We start from the raw sequence: 24,489 nt of genomic DNA on the forward strand, positions 1-24,489 counted from the left end.
AGAGGAGACACACAGGAGTTGTTTTCCTTTACACCAAGTACCCTGGCTCCAAAGTGCACATGCTTTTCACAGTACCTTGTTGCTTCTATGACACCTCCTTGTCTCTGGATGAGGAGAGGACGTGTTCTAATCCCAGCTTCTCTTATTGACTGCCTGTAAGTGGTTTGGGCCAAGGCCTCACTTCCACCCTCTGGGGCTCAATTTTCTCAGCTGTAAGATGGGCACAGACATGGTGCTATCTATCTGGCATTGTTAAGTGACGATCAAATGTGACAACAGATGTGACGCAAGAAGGAATCAGTCTGATTTTTAAAGAACTTCTAGTCTGTCCTTCTAGATTCAATGGCCCCTTTTTATTACAAACATTTTGTAATTTTCTCTGCATTACCTTGAAGTGAAATTCATAGATATAAGCTACCTACATAAATCAGAAAACACAATAATGCCCGAAGTGTCCTATAAAGGAGAGAGAAGAGAGACGCGGTCCAGTGCGTGAAAGCTCAGCTACGGCCACGCTGGGAGGCGGAATCGGGCAGAGGCGCGCACCTGCCCAGGGACTCACGGTGAACGCGACTGCACAAACAGATCTGACGAAGCGGAGATGCAGGGATGATGGAAAAATCTCACAATGACAGTGCTTCCAAAACAGAAAACAATTCTTGGTAAAGTTACAAACAAACTAAAGCACAATTTTACTTTGAAGTATGTGGTACCTGCATTACTAGAAAATTCAGCACATATTAACTGGTTAAAAAAAAGTGCTTTTCTTAAAACAGACAAGTTCTGGCTCAGATAATTAAGTTTTTCACCTTCATGTGTTGGGTGGGACAGGCAAAACAGCACTTCATCGTGCAGGACTGCCCGGCACACTGCAAAACGTCCAGCACTGTGCACCGAGTTGCCAAACACCTCCTTTCCATTTCCACGCTGTCCTTGTCAAGAACACCCACAGGTGCGAGGTGGGTATTGTGTCAGGTGCTTGTCTAGTACAACACCAACACCTACACAGAGATAACACACGCCTGAAGTCACCTGCAAAGCATTGGTTGACTGGGCCAAGAACCAGGCTCCTGACTTCTAGGCCAGGCTCTTCCCACTGACTCAAGTCAACTCCTGGAGGGTCAAATTTCCGCAAGAGTTTCAGACACTGTGGCAGGGGAGGCATTTCCCTTAGTCAAATGGGACTTAGCCAAGCCACTACTGTTGGTCACCAGCGCAGCCCTTCATATCTGCTGCGCTGTGCTGAACGCCTCAGAATCCTTCCATATCCATCATCTCCTTGCACTCTCATGCTGTGAGGCAGACATGCCACCCCATTTTACAGATGAAGAAACCAAGGCCCAGAAAAGGAAGTGATGTGCCCAGGTCGCATGTAGGTAAGCAGCACAGCCAGGCCCAGCTTCTGAGTCTGCTGACTTCCTCACCACCACAGCCTCTTCCTCATCAGAGCAGATGGCAGCTCACCTGGCAGCCCAAAGAAAGGGCTACGACCAGCCTCTAGCCTGGGTCCTCGGGGGACAACTACACTCCCTGTTTCAGATGAGGGAACTGAGGCCCACAAAGGTCACTGGACCTGATCGAAGTCACACAGTCAGTGAGCGGTGGGGCCAGGATCAGAGCCAGGCCTCCTGCGTCCCAGTCCAGAAGGACAGAACTTGGGGACTCTGTTCCTTCCGGGGTTGCTGAGATTCAGGTCAAAAAGGCCAATGTAGCCCTCACACATTTCCTGAGTTCCCACCGTGTGCCTTCCCTGCACTAGTTTTGGAGCGGCAGAGGTGACTGAGACCACACTGGTCCTACTACCAGTAGAACTAGCGGCCTATTGGGAGAGCAGGCACGACAGAGTATTCGGAATAAAATCGGCTAAGTATCACGGTGGAGTGAATGCACAGGGGCCAAGGGTGCTGGCTGCAGCTGCCCAAAGCAAGAGGCAGCGGGGTGTACAGCAAGTGTGCGGGCTGGGTGTTAGCATGACCGGTAAGGTCTGTGCTCTCTGGAGCCTGCAGCTTGACAAAGCCCTCTGTGAGGCTAGCTCCCCTCCATCCTTCCCCATCAGCCAGAGAAGTAGCTCCAAAGGTCAAAAAAAAGTTTAGGGGAAAAAAACTGGACTAAATATCTCTAAGATCCTTCCCATCTTTAAATTTATTTCTAAGTATAAGTAAATATAAATATATAGCTCAGTGAGGGAAAATTTCTCTACACACTTGATTTTCCAGTGGAACAGTCATGATTCTTTTTCATGTTACTGCAGTGAATTATTCAGGGAAATGCTTTCCCAAACGGGCACCCAGACTCCAGTTAGCTCGATATAAAGATCATTGTTATTACTGTTATTGTTTTTATTATTTTTAATGCATAGCTACTTCATCCCCATCATAATCGTAGCTTTGCAAGGATTATAAAAAGATGTCCAAGAAAAAGGAAAAAATAGGTGAGAAGGAAAGTCAAGGGCAGATTCTCACCGGCCTGGACACCTGCACTTGCTGGGGTGCCGGGGACACTACTGCGCCGAGGTCCTTACATTGCTGTGGAATTTTCACAAATAAACTGAGTGGCCAACGTCACCAATTAGGAGGAAATAACTCATGGTTTGAGAGAGTATTATCCACATTAACAACCAATTAATCAAATATGAGAAAAGGAGCGCCAAAACCAGGGATCTGATCAACAGTGAGAAGCAATGGCAGAGAGTTTGACGGAGAGGAAGGAGGTCTGAACCACCCTCGCCTAACAAATAGAACTGAAAAGTAAAGTCCTCTGGGACCGCTGAACGCAGAGGCTGACTCCGCACTCATCCCCAGCCCAGTGCCACCTGACAAGGTCAGGGTTTTAAAAAACAGCGTATATTTATCGAGCACACAGTGTGTCAGGAACCGTCCCGGGCACTTTATAGGGATGAGCACAGTTAATGCTCACAACACCCTGGGAGGCCTGGTACGATGACTACCATTCCCACCTTAAGGTTCAGGACACTGAGCACAGAGGGATTAAGCAACTGGCTCACGATATGCACATACAGATGTAACACCTACATAATACACACACACAAACCTGCAGCACGCAGGGTGCTGGATTCCAGGCTGTGAATACAGAGGTGGATAACATGTAACTCCTGCTCGCAGGAGTTCATTCATTCAACACTTAACAGTTCTTTACGAGTGCTGTGGATGTGGCAAGCACTGCGATGGGTGCTGGGGGGTCCACTGGTGAACAGGTCAGATGTGACCCCCCCCTCTTCACAGCAGCCAGGCTTTAACATCATAAGTGGGGAATGTGGACAGGGAAGCACCAGGAGTACAGAGAAGGGGTGCCTCGTCCAGACATGAGGCAGGGCAACGAGGGGGCACGGACGTCTTCCCAGAGAAGGCGACGTCCAGTGAGAGAGAAAAGGTAAGTACCCAAGACAGCAAAATGGAGAAGAAATGAAGAGAGGGAGGCAGGAGCCATGTGTCATGGGAGGCCAGAGGAGGGGGCCGAGAAGTTGGCATGAGAATTACTGAGATGAGAAGTGGCAGGGTAGAGGGCTGGGGAGGATTCTGATAAGTAGAGATGGTAAGAAAACATTCCAAAGGAGGGAACAACATTTGAAAAAGCTTGGCATCCAACCCCTATGGGGTTCTGCCCTTTCTAGATTTGTCCTTGGCTGTGTGCCCTTATTCTACCGCTTGCATATTCTTTGGAAAAGACTCATCAGAAGGCGCCCTGTGTACCCTTCTTGTCACTTTTGGTATCCTTTCTTCCTTTAAAAAAAAATCCCTGGGATAATTTAAAATGACAACCTTTCCAGCCTCCTCAACCCCAGAGCCATGGAATCTTGTCTCTCTGGTTTCCGTCCATTTTTAAAAGTAGGGTACCGTAGGACGGTGGGTGTCAGGAGCAGTAGGCAGCAGAGAAATACCATGGTCAGAAGTACCCTGTAGGAGAAGAAGGAAGGTAAGTGGGGGCTGCACTGATGAGGAAACCGCCCAACCTTCCAGCTGGTGCTTCTGGCAGAATCGAGGTCTTTTAACTCCAAGACATCCCTTCTCTCCTTTAAGAAGCCAGGTGAAGGAGCAGCCAAGGAATCTCTCTGTGACCCATCAATGTGATTCTAGATACCAAAAGTGAAGACAAGACGTTCCTCCAGTGGAAGTAGAGGCCCAGGGAATGAACAGAAATGAAAACGAATATTTTCTTCTACGTCTATGCAGACAGGCATGAATAACAACAACTCCTAAAATACAGACAGTACGGACATTGCTTTACAGTAGCTTGGTGAAGGAAGTGTATTTATTACCCATCACAAGCCTGAAACACACATGATACCAGACTGCCTCCATTCACTTGCCAAAGGAAATACAAGATCCCCTTGTTGTTAGAGGACGCATATACGTTGGGAGTGGGAAATCATGCAGATGTGACTAAAGGTGCAAGAGATCTGCATTCCTCCATGCTGAACTGCACTTAATTAAAGCTAGTGCTGAAAATAACGGGAAAAATGAAATCACCAATTAATGTAGGAAAAATGTTCATCCTTACTAGGAAACACAAATGCAAATTAAAATGATATGTGTTCCCTTCTCTTGTGTTTACTAAGATTATTAAGAGTACTAATGCCTAGACTGGTGAAGGCTGGGGCAGTGGGTGACTGTCATATGTGCTGGACAGAGTGTAAACTAGTATATTCATTCTGGAAGGCATTTTGGCAAGACACACCAAAGCTTTAAAAATGTATATATTGTTTGACTCAGAAATATGCCCAAGAAATAACTGGACAGGTGTGCAAAGATGGACACATCAGATACAAAGCATATGTACAAATAAACATACAAGAAAGCCCTCTATTACATGAACATAATAGTGTGAAATGGGGACAACCTGTATGTTTAAAAGCAGAAGACTAGTTAAATTATGGTACACCTTCATACGGTATTCACTTAAATGGTGTGAAGACCTGACTTCCTTGACATGGAAAGGCATTCATACCACAGTGTGAAGTGAGAAAAGCAGGTTACAAGACAGTATGTATAGACTATTTCTGGGGAATAGCCATTCATATATGAACACAAAAAAGTATGGAAGGATCAATGTGTTAATAGCAATTATCTCTGGGTTGTAGGAATAGAGGTAATTTCTGTATGCTTGTCCATATTTTCTATTTTTTAATAATAAACAAGGACTGACTGACACAGCAACTATGGATGATGAGGGATCCTGGCTCCCAGATGTGCTAGGGTCCTTCAGGAGGTAAAGAAGAACATTCCGCTGTTCCAGCTTCTTCACAGGGTTTTACCTGCTCCTAGCAACAGCCACAGTGACAATGTCTGCAAGCAGTGAACTAGAATTCACTCCTGCCCAGACAACATACACAAAACCATAAGCCATTTGAGCTAGCAAGACCTGTAGAGATCTTGATCAAGTCCATATTCCTCCTTTCAAAGATGGGGAAACTGAGGCCCACAGAGAAGTGACCTGTTTAAGGTTACATAGTGAGTCAGAAGTAGATATACATAAAAGCATAAAGAAGCAACTGCGTTTATAAGGCTACTAAATTGTGAACTGATATCTGCTAAGAGAATAAACTGTAGGAGGAGGGAAGCCGAGCTGGGCGGGGAGTCAAAGTGCGACCTGTACACATTCCTCCCCCTGCTGGATAACTGGCCACACGATGGTGGGCTCCCACTAAAGACAGCAGAGAGGAAGTCTCAGTAAGTGCTTTCTGGAGTTGACATCAGTGATTCAGCAATTGTGACGATGCAGACCCACTGACACTGAGGCCTGTGTCCTTGGTCATCCTTCTGCAAGTGGCTGTACCTTGCCAGGAGCCACACTCACTGCCCCTGCCTAAGCCCCTGTGATCCCCAAAGTAAGAAGCCCGCCTGGAGCTGTGGGTGCAGGCTGGGCTCATGGAACACTGGCTTGTTGGCCTTCCTCTCTGACCTACTGAGGCAGTGCAGAGTTGTAGAAAAAAACAATGGATTTCATACTAGAAGCCCTAAATTTGAGTCTCAGTTCTGTTGGACGATGCTGGCAGACATGTCATCTTTTTAAATTTCAACCCCCTGTCTGAATAAACATGTATAACAGTAGCTGGCCTGACCATCTACTGGAAATAAAAGCCAAATTATAAGCACTTTAGAGTATAAGGAAGCACTTCCTTAGCCAGATAAGGTCTTCTTGTGTGGCTGCTGGGCCCTCACCTTCCTTGGCTGTTTGGTTAGGGGGGCCTTTCCATAAGAAGGTCAGGGAAGGGGCATATAGGAGAAGGAGCGTGGTAAGAAATAAAAGCTTCAGCTTTGAAAAGAAAGTCTAGATATTATTACTATCACTATAGTTATTATCTTTGTCAACCAACTAGGCCAAAGAATCCCCACTCTGAGTTCCCACCTAAGCACATGCACCATCCTTGGCCATCACACCTTGTCACACAGCACCCAAAGACCCAGAAAAGCTGGGCCACATGGTCTGTGAGCCAAGCTCTGTAAACAGCAGGGGCCAGAAATGTACATAGCCAGCTATGACCACACGAGGCTGCAGCCCTCCATTTCCACCAACGGGGGCTGCACGGAGTTAGTGCTGCTTCTCCTTCGCCCACATCTGAACGCCCCAGATGCCCACCACAGAACAGGACATGCCAGTGAGGAGAGGAAGGAGTAGCGAGTGACCATTGATGAGGTGCCAGGTGCCACACTGGGCCCTTGGATCCTCTCCACAACTCTGTAAGTGGGACTTATGACCCTGTTTTACAAATAAGGACACTGAAGCTTACAGAAGATAACCACACTTAACAAGACCAAAAGGGAAAGAACCAGTATTATTTGCGTTCTTATCACATACCAGGCATGATACGCTAAGTGCTTTATAAACATTTCAAATTTAATCTTCATAACAACCCCAGGAAGTAGGGTTTATTATCCCAAGGCCACAGGTGGCAGAGCAAAGACTTAATATAAGATATACCTTGGGCCGGCCCCGTGGCTTAGCGGTTAAGTGCGTGCGCTCCGCTGCCGGCGGCCCGGGTTCGGATCCCGGGCGCGCACCGACGCACCTCTTCTCCGGCCATGCTGGGGCCGCATCCCACATGCAGCAGCTGGAGGGATGTGCAGCTGTGACATGCAACTATCTACTAGGGCTTTGGGGGGAAAAAATAAATAAATAAATAAAATCTTAAAAAAAAAAAAAAAAAAGATATAGCTGCCCTAAACTAGTGCTTTTTTCACTACAGCAAATTGCCTCCCACCGAGGGAGGGTAGGATGGAATTTGCCGATACTGACAGGATTTAATCAAAAGCATCACAATTATCTGGCAGCAAGAGGCCGTCGCTGGTGGACAGAGATGGGTGGTAGAGAGGCTGTCTGTGTACTACATGAGCTCTAAAGGCTAAACTATGGATCAATGTGCACAGCACATCATGGAGTAGCACACTGCAGTGACAAAGAACTGACTACGGAGACACCCAATTCCAGGGATGAATCCCTCACACACAATGTTGAGGGAAAGAAACCAGGCACAAAAGTCCACACTGCATGAGTCTATTTACATGAAATTCAAACATGGCAAAACTGCTCTGTCATTGTAGAAGTTGACATCCTAGTTGTCCCGGGGGAGGGAGCGAGAGGGATATGGTCTCCATCAGGACCTGGCGGGGGGACCTGGCATACGCACGTGTAAAAGCTCATCGAGCTGCACATTTCAGTCCTGTGCATGGCAGTGTGGGTAGGTTACACCTCAGGTGAAGAAAAAGCTTAACTCGCAGTGGGCCCAGGACCTCCCCTCCATGAAAGGTCATGCCTATAGAAGCAGGAAGTTGGGCTACGGCCAACAAACTGGGATGGGCAACTGCTACTCCTGATGCAAGCTAGAAATCAGCCACTCTCATATTGTGAGCACACACCCCAAACCAGCTGGGGACCCCCCACTCTCACCCCGACAAAGATATCCATTCAACCCAAAGGAGACATAGGAGGTCTGGGTTCTGGATCTGAATTACTACCTGACACCAGTAAGTTATTTCCTCATAATGGGTCACAGTTTTCTTATTTGAAAATGAAAGTGGATTAACTGATTTCCTTGTGATTTTATGGTGAATTTAATAAAGTAATTAGAAGTTTTTATTTAATTTAAGCAGTTGCTCTGAAAAAGTTAGTCATCTGATTAAACTAAAACCTTTTTTTTTTTGCCCCTCAATGTATCCATATGTACAGATAAAATAAAGATTAACTCGCACATCCTAGGGCAGGTGAGGTAGTTCAGATGGGAAACTTTACACTCGACTCACTGTTCTGTGAAGCTCAAGGCTCTTGGGTGGAAAAAAGACAGCTGAATAAACACTGGGTGCCTACCATGTTTCAGGCCCTGTGCTTGTCACTCAATACCGCTGTGGTGGGGCAGCTTCCTCACCACACAGCCCAGTTCTCCGCAGAAAAACTGCAAACCTTGGAGCCTTTCCACGGCGGGAAAGCACCCTACAAGTCCCCACTCGTTCTGTGTACGACCTATGGGAAGCATCCTCAAAACGTGTTCTGTATTTACTTAAAAAAATTCTTCGAGGGTTTAAATTGGGTCCCAAAGCTCCAACATATCAGGCACAGCAGACATTTAAAAGCTCCCTCCAGGTTGTAAGAACCATGTCTCCCCACTTCCCACTCCAGTTCTGGCAGCAGCAGCAGCAATGAGAGTAATAATACTCACAAATACTAATACTGGGTGACTACTATTTGCAGGCAGCCTGCTAAACATTTTACATTCTCGCTCATGTAAACATAAAAATAATCCCACATCACCCCCATTTTATAGATAAGGAAATTGCAGCACAGAAAAATGAAGTAACTTGTCCAAGAGTTCCTCAGCTAGAAAGTGACAGAACCAGGACTCAAACCGAGCAGTGTGACTCCAAGCTCAGTTCTTATTTACCGTGCTCTACCAAGGTCAGACCTCTAGCAAAGAGCAAGACCATACCCATGGCCATCAAGACACCCGTGCCCTGGAAAGCCTCTGTCCTCCGTCTGAAGCTGACACTGCACATTTCCAATAAAAGCCACGTGTACTTTTGCTTCTTTGCTTAACTGCCCTGCTTAGAAACTTTTGCTAGCACCAATACCCCACCCCTGCACTGTCTACACCAAATAGCAAGCCCACCCAAATTCTTCCAGGTAGGAGCCTTCCACTGTGCAATCCCCACCACCCTTCCAATTCCATTTCCAAGCTCTCTCCTATCTGCACTCTAGGCCCCAGGCACACTGCAGTAGACTCTTTCCCGGCACATGCCGAGCCTTCATGTCCACAGTGTTTGCATTTGCTGTTCCCTCTGCCTGGAATGCCCACTCCCACCTCTGCCTTGTGAACTCTTCACCCTTCAAAACTCCAGCTCAAATGTCACCAGCCCCGAGAAGCCTCCCTTGGCAGCCCAGATGGGCAGGAACTTACTTCCCTTTCTGCATTCCCTAAGTACCCTGCTGGTGCCTTATTAGAGTGATGATCACAACACATTATAATTAGCAGCTTATGAATCCACTCCGAAATACTAAGTGTCTTGAGGGGAAGGACTCCATCTATTCATTTCTTATCTATTCTGCCTAGCCAGTTTCTTACACTCAGTAATTATTTAGTAAAAGTTTATTAAACATATGAATGAATAATTTAATAATTGAATAAACTGTCCCTTGTTCCCTCTCATCTCTGCTAAATATGTGTTCTAGAATACGAAGTAGGATGAAAAATGTAAAACATATCTGGATATATAGCTCTAGGGACACATCAGTAGAAATCTGTATCTCACAAATGGCAAAAAGATGTAAAACGTGATTCTCTCCTCCTTCCAACTGTTAATGTCTCTTTAAAGCTAGAGGCAGGCAGCAGGTTTCTCTGAGAACCCCTGTAACATCAGCTCCATGCAGTCGTGGGCTAGAACACCCTGAGAGCCAGAGTTGTGGGAGGGCAGAGGTAGAACAGCAGAGGATCTCGGCACCAGGCCAAGACAAAGCCCCGCTTACCTCCTTCTTGGGAATTCATGATGTTCAGGGCAAACAGCATGGCATTGGAGAACGTGGTTGCCTCTTCCTTACTTGCAAAGTTTAAGCCGTAGACCTGGCGGGCGTCTCGCCACTGGTGGAAGGTTGGTGTTGCCTGATTGTACTTCAGCCCTTTCACGATTGAATAATTGATCACAACCTGCAGGGGAAAGAGAGAAACACATGTAAATAAATAAAAGGTAAGTGAGCTGGAGGGAGCTGCTATGGGGCAAGGATACTGTGTCCCCTGCAGCTATAAGAGGACACGGAGATGAGGATGGGGTCAGAAGAAGGGGAAAGCATGACCAGGGGTCTTTTCAACATGATCCATAGAACAGTGAGGGTTTGAAAAACCAGTTATTTCACCTAACAAATAATGTTGTGTAGTCTCAACCTCCAGATGAGAGACTTGAGCTGGGAGTCAGGTTCCCTGGGTCGTGGTCCTGGTCCTGCCTCCCAGTTGTGTCACCCAAGGCGGTCACTGCACTTCTCTGGGGCTCAGTTTCTCCAATTATAAAATGGGGATAATAATCCTGGCTCTACCGACCTCACAGGGTTACTGCAGAGGTCACATTGTGACACATATCTAATGTAGATTTCTAGACACTAAGATCCTTAAGGGCAAGAGTCTTTCCTGATTCATAACTATGCCTCCCATAGCCCTCTGCGTAGTGTCTAGTACCTAGAATGCAGTAACAAATGGGTTATTAGCTAAAAGGATAACTTGGAAAAGTTAAGGCGTCACAGATATACAGTGTTATTAATATCTTCATTATTAATCAATCAGTAAACATCAACTGACTGTCAGGAGCAATGCCAGACCCAGCAGGGAAAGATACAGAGACGACTAAGACAGAATGTAGACACTCAGGTGCTTACAAGCAGTCAGGGGATTCCATACCAGGTCCACCTGACCTCCAAACTTTGCTCTTTCAGACACTTAACGGAGAATTATTTCAAAGTTCTTCAAGACTACACTTAGTATGTGGGGCACAGTGACAGCAGTGGGAGGCCTAGAGCCATTATTCTGTGTCCCTATCCCCTCTGCTTGGAGTCACATGATCTAACATCAGGGAACTTATTAGTCATCAGTTTTCTTAACTGTAAAATGGGGAAGAATGTGATATGGCTATGGTATGGCACCCTCACAGTGTGTTGTAAGGACTAAATTATGCATGTGAAAGCACCTAACATAGCTGCTGGCACACAGCAGGTTGTCAACAAGTGTTAACTGAGAAATATTAAGGTCCCTAGATATGAAAGTATGCAAGCAGAGTCTGGATGAAGCTAAATGGCCTGCTGTTAGTGATGTGATGGAAGGAACTTTGCTTTAGGAGAGGTACAAGACGATTTCTCAGATCTCCTCTGGCTTTGAGGCTCCAGGGTTTTGTGATCTGAAGTTGGAGATAACTCTGTCCACTGTCCCTGGTCAGGAAGGTTAGCTCAGGAAGAGATTCAGAGATACAAAGGGACATGGCCAAGACACTCTGCTAGTTGGGTGGGGCACTAAGATGAGAGCTCTGATGTATTACTCTCCTTTACTGCTCCGTACTGCTGTGCTGTTGGATAAAACAAGGCCAGAGGACAGCAAATATGGGCAATATCCAGAACAGCTTTTATCCAGGTCTTAGCCAGGCAGAAGGTGGGTTTGGGTTGTTCTATAGTGAAGAGAGAGAGAACAAGCAAGAAAGAGAATGTGTGTGCTAAATCAGCTAAAGAAACACAATTGTTTCATAACTTAGTTGTTATATACTGACACACAGAAATTTTGACCAACATCTATACCCAGGTTCCTGGGGTGGTTCTCTCTCTAGGTGTAGCTCTAAATTGTCAGAAAAAGGGCTGGAAGTTTTGTGGCATATATGCACGATAAGACACATAGTGACCTGTGGTTCAACAGCTCTTAAGATTAGAGGACACATTAACAGTGGTGTAGTGACCGGAGTGAGGGATAAGACCCTGTTCTTTTCTGCCGTGGTAAGTCCATACCAGAAGTTCTGTGTTCAGGTGTTTTTGTTTTTGGTACTTTGCTTTTAGTGGACATTAACAAACTGGAGCAAGCCAGAGGGAAATGTTTTAAACGGAAGAAGGTCTGGGAACCACGTTCTGTCAAGAATGGTTGAGGATACCGAAGCAAGATAAAAGAAGACTCTTTAGTGTATCATGACCACTGTCTCCAGGTACTGAAGGGGATGTTCAGGGGAAATGAGATTTAGAATCCTATGATTTGAAATCTCTGGTTGGCTATGTTCTTGGAGGGAGACTTAAGGTACGCGGGAATTGGGGGAGGCTGATGCCTAGCCAGAATATGGAAACAGTGTGGCCAAAATAATCAGTGAAAGGAACTCAAAGAGACCACAGAGAATATCTAACTCAAATCTTCTTTTTACAGTTGGGAAAACTGAGGCCCAGGGAGAATGAGTGACCTGTTCAAGTTACACAGTAAGTTAATGGTAGAAATGAAGTTAGAAGCCAAGTCTGTAGCCTAGGACTTTGTGCTGCTTCTGATCGCCAGTATAATGAGTTAAAATCTTTCTTCTGATAATTCCCAATCTGGTCCTAGCTCTAACCTCTGGAGCCTCATAAATCAATTGTCTACTTGTGGAGATTTTCAGATATTAGATTGGGAGAGTGCAAGGGAGCCATTCTAGAGGACACATTCCTGTTCTAGAAGTTCTCTGGGTTCTTTGCTGCACACTGCTGGTCTCTCATCTGACTGCAGAAATGGGACTGCCATTTCTGTTCTGTCTATACCTAGAGTATAGGGGTTGCTCACCAAGTCCTGCCGCCTGCTAGCTAGACACAGCCCACAATAGTCTAGACTGCTCTGAAGACAACTATGGTGCTAGGTACAAGGAACAAGCAGTGGGCTTTGAGTCAAACAGTTCTAGGTTAAAAATCTCGCTTTATTACTCTGCAGTTGAATAATTTTGGACAAGTTACTGACATTAGCTTCTTCATAGGTAAAATGAAGGTAGGTAAATAATGTTGCACTGAATATCCTTGTGCATATATCCATGTGAACACGTATTTCTACAGGATACATTTCTATAAGCAGAACTGCTGGACCAACGGACACGACCATCTAAAAATTTACACTCACTATTTGAAAAGGTACTGCTAAGTGCCCTCGAAAAAAGGAGAGTCACGCAGTGTGTTTTGGATGTCTGTGCAGGTAACACATAGCCGATATGTCATTTGACCATCTGTTGAGAGGTAGCCAGCATTCATTAACTGTCAGACAGACCTCTCGGCTGATAGTTAAAATCTCTGCACCTACCTAATGGTTCCATCCCTTTGTTTACTCTGCTTAGAACGTGTACATGACTGCAAGTTCCCTTTGGGGTGTGGATCAGCTTCATTTAATGCCCCTCTCCCAATGCTCCTCCCCAGAGAGAACCATGTTTCTGACTCTTATCACCAGTTACCGTCACCACTTTCTGACACTTATCAGTTACTTTTGCCTGTTCTTGAACTACATGGAAATGGATTCATATGGTATGTACTGTCTTGTTTCTGGTTTCTTTCATTCAACATCATGGCTATGAGATTTATCCATGCTATTGCATTTGTAAGTGTTTAATTATTTTTGATTGCTACATAACATTCCATTTTTTGATATACCACAAATAACTTATCCATTCTCCTGTTGACAGACATTTGCGTAGTTTCAGTTGGCTGTTATGAATAAAACTGCTAGGAATATTTTCATACATGTATTTTAGCGGACACAGGCTCTCACTTCTCTTGGCTATATACCCAGCAGTGGGTTACAGGGTAGGTGTGTACTGAATTTCAGTAGGTTCTGTCAAACTGTTTTTCAAAGAGGCTGTATCAATTTACTGCTCCACCAGCAATACATAGGAGCTCCAGTTGCTCTGCATCGTCACCAACATTTAGTATTATCAGTCTTTTTAATTGTAGCCTTTCTCGTGTGTGTGTAGAACTGCCTCATTGTGGTTTCATTTGTTCATCATTCCCTGATGAACAATGATGCAGAGCATCTTTCACATGCTTACTGGCCATTTCTTCTGTTCCACTGCTCTTTTGTGAAATTCCTTTTACAGTCTTTTTGCCTATTTTTAAAAGAGGTTGTCTTTTTCTTATTGATTTGTAGGAGTTCTGTATATATTCTTCATATGAGTCCTTTGTCATATATACACCTATATATATACACATACACGTATGCAGTGAATATCTTCTCCCAGTCTGCAGCTTGCCTTTTCACTCTCTTTTTTTTTAAATTTTTTATTTATTTATTTTTCCCCTAAAGCCCCAGGCGATAGTTGTATGTCATAGTTGCACATTCTTCTAGTTGCTGTATGTGGGACGCGGCCTCAGCATGGCGGGAGAAGCAGTGCGTCTGTGCGCGCCCGGGATCCGAACCCGGGCAGCCTGCATCGGAGCGCACGCACTTAACCGCTGAGCCACAGGGCCGGCCCGCCTTTTCACTCTCTTAATGGCGTCTTTTTAATAAAGAAAACTTCTTAACTTTAAAGACGACCAACTCAATTTTTTCTTTTATAGTTAATGCTTTTAGTGCCCTATTCAATGTCATGAAGATATTTTTCCCCCAATATAATGAAGATATTTTCCTGTATTTTCTTTTAGAAATTTTACTGATTTACTTTTCATATTTAGGGTGATGATCTATCGTAAATTAATTTTGGGGTATGGTGTGAACTAGGGGTAAAGATTTTTTTTCATATTGATATCTGATTATTCTGGCATCATTTGTTGAAAGGCCATCTTTTCCTCAGTGAATGCAACAGTGCCTTTGTCATAAATCAAGTGACCATACTATGTATGGGTCTATCGAGACTCTTTTTTCAGAGAACCAAAAACGTTTTGCTTTTCTCTATTGTATATCTCCTTTCTATGTCATTAGATTTTAGTTTTTGTCTTTATTTTTCCCTTATTACTTTTGTTGGGTTTAATTCGCTTTTGTTTTTTCTAACTTCTTGAAATAGAAACTTAGATCACTGATTTTCAGTCATTCTTTTCCTAAAATATGCATTTATAGCTATAAATTTCCCTATAAGTACTGCTTTAGCTGCATCCCACAAATTTTGCTACATTGCATTTTCATAATTGTTCCATTCAAAATATTTTCTAATTTACATTGTGATTTTTTTTTTTTTTGGTCCCATGGCTTATTTAGTAGTGTACTGCTTAATTTCCAAACATTTGGAGATTTTCTAGTTATCCTTCTGTTACTGATTTCTGGCTTAATTCCTCTGTAGTCAAACAAAATACTCTGTATGGTTTTAATCCTTTTTAATTTGTTGAGACTGGCTTTATGGCCTAGCATATGGTCTATTTTGGTAAACGTTCAATGTACACTTGAGAACACTGTATACTTTATGGTTTTTGGCTATAGTTTCTATATATGTAAATTAGGTCAAGTTGGTTAATAATGCTATCCAAATTTTCTATGTCTTTACTTATTTCTGTCTGCTTGTTCAGTCAGTTTCTTGGAGGTATGATTAGAATCTCCAACTACGCTTCTGGATTTGTCTACTTCTCCCTTTAGATCTGTTCATTTTTGCTTTATATATTTTGAAGATATATTATTAGATGCATACAAATTTAGGAATGTTATGTATTCCTTTTCAATTGATCCTTTTATCATTAAAGAGGTCCTTTTTTATCTTTAGTAATACTTCTTCCCTAAAGTCTATTTTGTATAATATTAATATAGCTACACTAGTTTCTTTTGGTTAGTGTTAGTAAGATTTATCTTTTTCCACTCTGTTACTTTCAATCTGTGTCTTTATCAGCTTTATTTTAAAAATAATTCTCCAAGCTTTGGTAGGACTAATCTGGACAATTGCTGAAGGATAATCTTATTTTAAAAGGTCACACTTTTTGTACAGGAGCCCACAATGACAATGTCTGCATATGTTTTATTTTGGGGAGTGTAGGAATAAGTGGGAGTGCTGTTGCTGTTCTTTTAAAGGAAGGCCTTGCAACTCCAAATACTGTTCAACATGTTTCTGAGGCTTCTGAGTGAAAATAGTCAAGAGTCCTTTACAGAAAAAGAACACTGATGGTGGAGAACTGTCTTCCTGATCCACTTATTCATCTGGATCTAAAAACCACAGAATCTACGGGGTTGGCAAAGGCCTTTGAGGTCTCATCTCATCCAAATCTCTACCCAATGATGGAATGTCCCTCCCAGAATTCTTAGCAAATGGCCAGCTAGCTCATGGGCTCACAAAGCAATACATTCTATCTTTCGACAGTATGCCTGTAAGAAAGTTTTTCCTTTTATTGATTTCAAATCTTCTTCATTATAGTATTCATGCAGTATTCCTAGTTCTGTTCTCTGGAATACAGAGAAAAAGTGAGATTTTGCCTCTACATGGCAGCCCTTCAGAGATTTGAAAAGTGTGGCCATGCCCCCTTCCGTTTTTCTCTTCCCCAAGTAAATATCTCATTATTCCTTCAATTATTCTACTTATTACACTGCTTTCAGACCTCTCACCAGTTTGTATGCCCTCCTCCTTACAGATTCCAGTTTGTGGCCCTCGCATTTGGTCCCAATATTCTTGGTGAAGTACGACCAGTGCAGAACAGAGCAGGACTATTGTCTCCCTCCTTCTGGACCTCTACTTCTATTAATTCAGCCTGAGAACTCACTAATATTTCTGGTGGCCATAACTCCTTCTCAACTAAAAATCTTTTGTTTTTTTCATCTTCAGTGTGAGATCAGGTTAGATCTTGGCTAATGATACTATAACTTACCAGTCCTTTTCTCCAGAAATGATCACTTGGTTCTATATCCACCTATTTAGCAAAAAGGGATGATAATTCTTGTACCGTTATCCTCATGGGATTATTGGAGACTGAAATAATAAACATGAAAAGTGCTCCATAGCCATAAAGAGCATTAAACATGTAACATATCCCTATTTGGTTCTAAAATCAGGAATCTCTGTCTCTCAAAATATTTGACCTCGTAATCCATACTGACTGGAAAACAGACCTGTGAAAATCAATCTTTTCTCCTGAGGTCCATCAAAGTTATTATGGACCAGGTTTCCTGTCACTTTCTCTAACGCCTGGGTTTACTAAGAATCTCTCCACGTTCCTAGCTAACATTCCCCGTCATTTGGGGAGAGAGTCTCAATCGCATTCTAGGAGCCTGTTTCTTGAACATGCAATTCCAAGTGGAAGGCTGTGTTGATAACTTCTCTGTCAGACTCTAGGAGATCTTTAGGTTAGAGTCAACACAGCCTCTTTGAATTTATCCAGGAGATCATTGAGGACTGCTGCTAGTCCCTCCCGGCATGGGGAAAAGGTTTCCTCCCAAATGAGCCCCAACTTGTGGTTTCCTCTGAAGGAGCAGTGAGGTGTTGAGGCCCCTAAGAACAAGGTGTTTGTTGGTTTCAGGGAATCCAGTTTTCCTGTCCCGTGCCCTCTCCAGCACACCATGCTATCTTCCTAGTGTGCCCCTGAGGGCAACCAACAGGCATGAAGGGAATGGAAAACTTGTCATAATAAAAGCAATCACTTAGGGAACAGCCACTATGATTCAGGAACTGAACTAGGTAATGAACCTTATGTCAAAGGTGAGTACCAGGGTGGTCCTGCCACACCAGCCCCTACCCATGGTGTTATGGAAATGTGTGAGATGTTTTGGGTTGTCACCATAATTGGGGCTAAGGGTGCTATACATCCTGCAATGTATACCACAGTGTGCCTCTAAAAGGCAGGACTAGAATCAATGAACTGGAAGAACAGGGAAGCAGCGTCTAGAAGGTTTCTAGGAAATCTTTCCTACCAGTAAGGCTCATCAACAAGGGAAAGAGATGCCCTTGAAGGTACCAAGAGTTCCAGGTTAGACAGACTACTTCTTATCAGGGGTCCAGAAGTGGGGATGTCGTTTTTAGCCACAAGAATCTGAAACTTAACAGAGCTATTTTGGCCAAAGCAGAAACCCATTCAATAGGCAACACACTAAAAATAGAGTCCTAAGTTTCCATTCTCTCTTTTTAAATGCTAGCATGCTGATTCCTGCAGAGACAGCAGCTAACCTGCTGGTCAACTTAGCCAAGGCTTGACCAACAAAGGATGCCAGAAGATGCTATTTAGGTAGAGTTTTTCATAAATGCTGAAACTACAGATCTGTTAACTTCACTGCTAAAAATGTCCTTGTCAATCTCTAAAAGAAGAGAGCTGGAGGGAGAAGACTGAAGTACTAACCAAAGTCACTGTGGTTAAGTACACAACCCCTTTCTCTACGTCTCTATTTTAGTCCATGTCACACCAGACTACTTGGTCTTGGTTATGTGTGCACGACTATTCGTGGATTTACCTTGTATTTGCACAGGTACTTACCACGTACACTCAACAAGTATCTTACCTGATTTGCCCAGGATGTACTATTAGGGAGAGAAATGATCCCAGGTTCTTCAAATCATCTTGATATTCCTTCCAAAGTAAGACTTAGGGGGTTGATGAACCAAAAATCTTCACAGCCATATTACTTATGGATATGTAGGTACAGAATAATACTAACACATTTGTACAATATATTTTTCAAAGCTGTTTCACATCTATTATTTGATTCTAATACAACAATAATACAGTGAGGTAGGCAGGGTGTGGATTACTGACGTGAATCTAGAAGACAGACGTGAAAAATGAAGTTCAGAAAAGATAGTTTGCTCAAGGTCTCATACCTCGGAGCATGAGAATATGGAGTCAGAATTTGAACCCAGGTCCTCTGACTCCAAATCTTGACCTTATTTTTTTCTGATCTCTTTTCACCATACTTGCGTGTGTGTGGCAGAGGTTCATAGGTATAACCTGTTACTCCAGCACTCACCTGCTGATCCTGAAGCTTGACTCCAACCACTCTGAAGGTGTTGCTGGCAGTGTTGTGGTAGATGGTGATTCGGCTGAATCCCTGCTGGCCAGGTTTGATTGGTACCCATTTCTTACTGGTGTCATCGTAGACCATCACGGAAGCCCGGGCTTGGCAGATACTCTGTTCACTGCAGAGCAAGAGAAAACAAGCGTCAGCCTCAGCTACAAGGGATGGAAGCTGGCTTTGCTCTTTTCTGAAACAGAGACTAATTGCTACTTGACACAAAGAAACTTTCTAAGTGCCAGAGCTCCCAACTGTCTATGGAAGGGCTGCTCTGTGATGTGACGAGTTTTCATTCTCCAAAGACCTTGGGGAGTGAAGAAGAGGTTCTGTGCCAAAAATTTTCGATAGCATGAAAAAGACTCACAATTTTGCTTTCGGGGGAAAAGGCACTTGAATGAGAAAGGAACCACAATTACAATTTGCCAACTGTCTACAGTATTCTAGGCACTGCGTTGAAGAAGACAATGCATTAAAGCACCTAAGCTCCACATCTTAGGAAGTAGCTATTTATTACCCCCATTTTGGAGAGGAGGAAAGAGCAGCTCAGAGACTTGGAAAGAATTATACAAATTCACAGAGGTACTCAGGGGTTAAATTTGGGATTTCCAACCAGTTCTGTCTGACTCTAGAGTACATGACATAGATAATATCCTTCACAACATCCAAGAAAATGCCCAATTTATGATATTATGATAGGGTAGCATCATACAAGCTATGTTGACAATAAAATGATTATTGGGTGATCTTCTAGAGAACAGTGTGATGGACATCAAAATAAATAGATGGCTGCACCTCACTTTGCTGAAGACATCTACCTAGCAAGTTCATCTGTTCAGACTATGACAGAAAACCAGGAGGGAAGCAAAAGAAGTCCCTGTAGAGAGAAAAGAGTCACCACTAAAATCAGTGCACTACAACTCCTGCCACTGTATTTAGAGGATGTCTCTCAGAGCCCACTGGCCTCTCCACGTACATACAAGCCTAATAACCTTGAACGTTTACTTTCTCAGTGTCTAGCATATTAGCATTCCCAAACTAAAACGGTAAGATGTGGTTGTTGAAGGCAGGCACACCAACAGCAGTAAGGGGTAGCCATTATCAGAAAGGGAGGCATTTAAACACAACTGGCGAATTAGAAACAAAAAGTTGAAGCCCAACAATGTGGGGCCAATTAATATAGTAGCAGACGTGTATACAATAATGGATAATCATAATGATGAGACCAGCAGTCAAGAAAAAGTCACATTATGTTCATTTTACCATATTTAAAAGGCAGGGAAACAAAATATTTGAAAAAGATCCCTATCCCCAGCCACAGTAGTCTCTGGGTGACAAAACAGTGGTTTTTAGGAGATTAGCCCTCATTGACTTAGAAACCTCAACCCAGCCTATGTAGTCAGCCTATGTAGTCAGCTTCTACGTGTCTAAAGGGCTGAGCTTCCTCGGGACCCAGCTCCCCGATGACTCAGGGATGGTGGATATCCAGTGTACAGATTATTACACTCTTCACGAGAATTTTGTGTACATTGCATATACAAGCCTTTCCACACATAGTCCCTCACCTACTTTGCACAAATCCCTATGAACATTTTACGACTGTCCAGCCAACGACTGAGCGTGCCAGTGCTGGGTCTGAAACCCACTCTGAATGCCTATGCTGCTGGGCCTCGATCTTGCGGCCGACCCCTCAGCTCTGCTCTGGGGTTTAGGAGGCTAGGGTACGCTTGACATCAGCCGTCCAAGCCTGTGTCGAGGGCTCTGTCTGTGGACAGATGGCTCAGGAGTGAATCATAAGGGTTTTGTTGTACAACTGTGTGGCATCTTTTTTTCCATAATTCATCATTCATTCAACAAATATTAAAGGGGAAATCAGTGATGATCAAAATAGGAGTGAGTCTTCTCAGAAGATAGTCATATTATACTGGCAGGGAGAAAAAAGAAAAAAAAAAACCAAAACAGTACTATGCTTTGCCTTCTCGGAGTTTTGGAGCTTGAAACCACATATCCTCTAAGAGAATATGCTTAGGAGGAGTTGTTCTTCTAGCTAAGTCTTTGGCGCCCTGTCCTCAGAAAGTCACATAGACCTTGATTCAAATCATAGTTCCATCCCAATATACACCAACTACAAATCAAGCTATGGGCTAAGTCGCGTCACTTACTGCTATTGCTACTCAGTTGCTAACTGTGACAGTGGACAAGTAGGTGTGTGCTCCAGAGACTGTCTCAGGAGCCAGAGGAGAGCCTGAGATACAGCATGGTATTAGTTAAGAAACATGGACTTTATTAGGTCAGAGGGATCTGAGCTGAAATCCCAGTTTTACCACCTGCTGGCATATGACCACAGAAGGATGATTCTGCGGGAGCAAATCCAGGAAGGTACTGTGTGAGAGGACAATGCTTTCCAGAATCCTGTGTGGCAGCCATGGAAGTGTGCCCTTCAGATCTCCTTCAAGAGAGCCTGTTACGAGAGCAGAGCTGACCAACGGCCCCAGCTGCCACATCTCTGGATGCCCATTGCGTGTGCAAACAGGCCGTGCTTCTCCGGGGCTGCTCTCCACCAAGGACTGAATATGGCAGGGCTAGCAGCCCATTCCTTCCGGATGGGGGCTCTTCCATGGGGGAAACCTCTGCTTGGGGCCCCCTCACCAGCCTGTGCGCTGCAGTCTGAGACACTTCCTACTCAGTCCTTCCTGCCCTCTCTCCTTTCGCAGACAGCAGACCTGCATCACGGCCCGAGGCTCTCCCTGCCAGCTCCTGCTCCCTCTATCCTTCACTGATGTTCCTGATAAACCTCTTGCACTCTAACCCTCCACAAAGTCTCGGAGTCTGCTTCTTGGAAGACCCAAAGTGGCATACTCTGAGATAGTGCAGGTTCCCTGAGGGCAAGGGCATGCTTGTCTCATTCTCCACTGTGCCTCCAGAACCTGTCACAGAGCAGGTGCCTAAGAAATGCTCACTGTAGAATCTCAGGGCTGAAAAGAACCCTCGAGAGGACCTAATCCCCTCTCATGTCCAACACGGCATGCCTTCTAAAGCAGCCCTAAGTGCACACTAAGCCTCTGAACGAAAACTGCCAGTGACGGGAACCTACTGATCTCCAAAGCAGCCCATTTTGTTGTGAAATGGTTTTATTTTTTAGGCAATCCCTCCTTGTTCTGAGTGACATTCCACTCCTGCCCTCCGGAGTTTTAAAGGCGTTTTGTACAGCCCATGACAGTCCAGTGGACAACGGAAGGAACATCTTGGTCCTTCCATCCATTATTTACACGACAAAGCTATAAGCCTCCTCGCCATCCCAGGCACTCTCCTCTAGTGAGTCCCGATTTGTCACATTTTCTCTTAGTGTCCAGGTCCTACGACTGGGTATGATACTTTCATCTCAGTCTGACAAGCACAGACGACATTTAGCGAGGAGATGAATGTGACAGTCCCTGCCCTCAGTGAGCTCACAGTTACTCAGGAAATGAGACAAATGGCTACACACCTTACTTTGCCTGGAGGGGTTGGGGGAACCAGGGGAGACTTTCTGAAGAAAATGCTGTGTAGGCTTAAAGATGAAGAGCTTTCAGCCCCCGGCGAATTCAGGAAGGGGATGTGGGATTCCAGGCAGGGGAGGCAACAGCCCACAGAGGCTGTGAGGCAAGAACAGCGTGCTAGGCCAGGAAGTGCAAGCATGAAGGGGCTGAAGTGTACCCGGGATGCCACCACCTTAGGGCTGTTCGGACAGAGACGATAGAAATAAAGTACCCACCCCTGTAGGTGCTTAAACACCAGTAACTATGCTTCTTATTGTAATTACAGCCACAGGTTCCTTTTTTGGTTGTTGTTTTTAACACTTCAGGTTCAAACTGAACTTGTGGTTAACCAAAAAACCCTGTTTTTTTTTTTCCTATTTGAATAGCACTTGTCTGTCTCTGCTTATTTTATTATCACTAACAAAACCTAAATGCAAGAAAATATTCATTTATTCTACTTAAGATTCATTTATTCTACTTAAGATTCTTGCTTATTGTCCCTTTGGGATTTTTGTTTTGTTTTAATAAAATCTTGATAGCCATCCAGTCTAGACGTTGCCCCCGAGCTCCATATATTCAACTGTCTCCTCAACATCTTCACTTGGATGAATATGCAAACTCTGTACTACACACATACCCATAGACATCACAAACTCCATTTGTCTAAATCAGTTATCATTTGAGGAACGTTAATTTGATAGACAAATATTTTTTTTTAAATATTCTTTACTGAATGAATGAATGAACTATTTTTTTGAACACACACATACGGAATTTCCTTTACTAAGTGAAAAAAGACTTCCTACTCCCTTGCAACAGGCCCCACACAATTTGTGCCCGTGGAGACATGGCCTCAGAGCTCCCCACCGTGCTCTGGCTCTGAGGAACACCAAACCACACGGAGCTGGAGCGGAAAGCTGAGGTGGAGTCTCACGAGGGCTTCATCTCTGACAGGCTGCCTTTATATGATCAAAACAACCAGTTGATTAGTGGGGGGAAATCTGTCAAAATACACTGTTTGGTGTGTTCTACATGGTGCTGAACTAGCAGGTTGATGGACTTTTTTCCCCTGGGACCTTACAGGCTGCTCTGAGCAGTAGGTACAACCAGTTTCTCTCCCAGGAGAAGGTTCTTTTAGAAAAAGCAGTCCAATTCCACTGTCATTTGGGGGTTTTGTACAGGTATTTGTGGGCACTGTAGAAAATTCAAGCCTGTAATTTCCCTCCCTGTGGCATGTGAGACATAAACTAAACAAAATTTTGGACTGCCCTTTTGTCAGGAGCTTAGAGGAGAAAGATTGTGTGACTCTGGGCCTCAGTTTCCTCATCTGTACAAAGCTAGTCCGACCTCAGGGGTCCCTGAGACAGCAGTGAGTACTCACTGAGCTCTGCCCATGAGCCCAGTCCCAAGCAAGGCAGAGTCTATGTCTTCTCACTGGTTCAGCAGTTAAGTCTTTTAGACCTTACATCAGAGACCACTATTGAATATCTGTTGAAATCTCTCACTTAAAAAGAAAAAAGCAAAACACACCCCAAACTTTCTGCATACAACTGTGAAACCTAATTATGGATCTCCCTGGACCTGACATAAGATACCACTGATGTGTTTGGAGAGAGACCTAATACACAGGGAAAAAAAAAACCTGTGGCACACCCCACAGTGAAGGCAGCCTGAGGTCAGTCACAGTCTCTCGCTGTGTAGAATCCTCTGGACAAGCACAGGCTCCATGCCCCACCAGCTGTTGGACTCTGGCTCCACGATTCCCTACATGGCCGGGAATAAGGTTTCTGAACTTCTCGAGGGCTAACACAGCCATGCTCTTTCCTGTGCACAGTCAACTTGGAATCCCTTCCCACCCTACACATATCTGTCAGGCCTTTACTATAACAACTTGAAGGACAGAGTATAAATTCATAAAGGCCAGAAGGATGTAAAGCCAGAAAGGGAACAGAGAGGAACAGGGCTAACCACAAGAGGCTTGCTGGAAAACTGAGTTCAGGGTTGCGCTTGAAAAAAGTATAGCACCTAGACCTGTAAGCCAAGAGACCGGCTCCTGCAGCACTCTGCTCATTTCTGCCTCTTGGCACAGCACTCATCAGTTTGTCC

The 24,489-nt window shown here is 44.2% G+C and overlaps 1 protein-coding gene across 6 annotated transcripts in view; it reads right to left on the minus strand.

Annotated features, from left to right (window-relative positions):
- The window catches only part of EVL (Enah/Vasp-like), a 161,722-nt gene that overhangs the window by 46,528 nt on the left and 90,705 nt on the right, over positions 1-24,489 (minus strand). For all 6 annotated transcript variants that reach the window (XM_087447955.1, XM_087447951.1, XM_087447954.1 and 3 more), the window contains 2 exons: positions 18,824-18,992; positions 9,973-10,150 (listed from right to left, as the gene is read on the minus strand). In XM_087447955.1, the coding sequence (XP_087304081.1) occupies positions 9,973-10,150; positions 18,824-18,992 (347 nt within the window). The remainder of the gene's footprint in view (positions 1-9,972; positions 10,151-18,823; positions 18,993-24,489) is intronic.

The sequence above is a fragment of the Ceratotherium simum genome, chromosome 24 (assembly GCF_057802395.1).
Source record: "Ceratotherium simum simum isolate JZ-2026a chromosome 24, ASM5780239v1, whole genome shotgun sequence".
Lineage (NCBI taxonomy): Eukaryota > Metazoa > Chordata > Mammalia > Perissodactyla > Rhinocerotidae > Ceratotherium > Ceratotherium simum.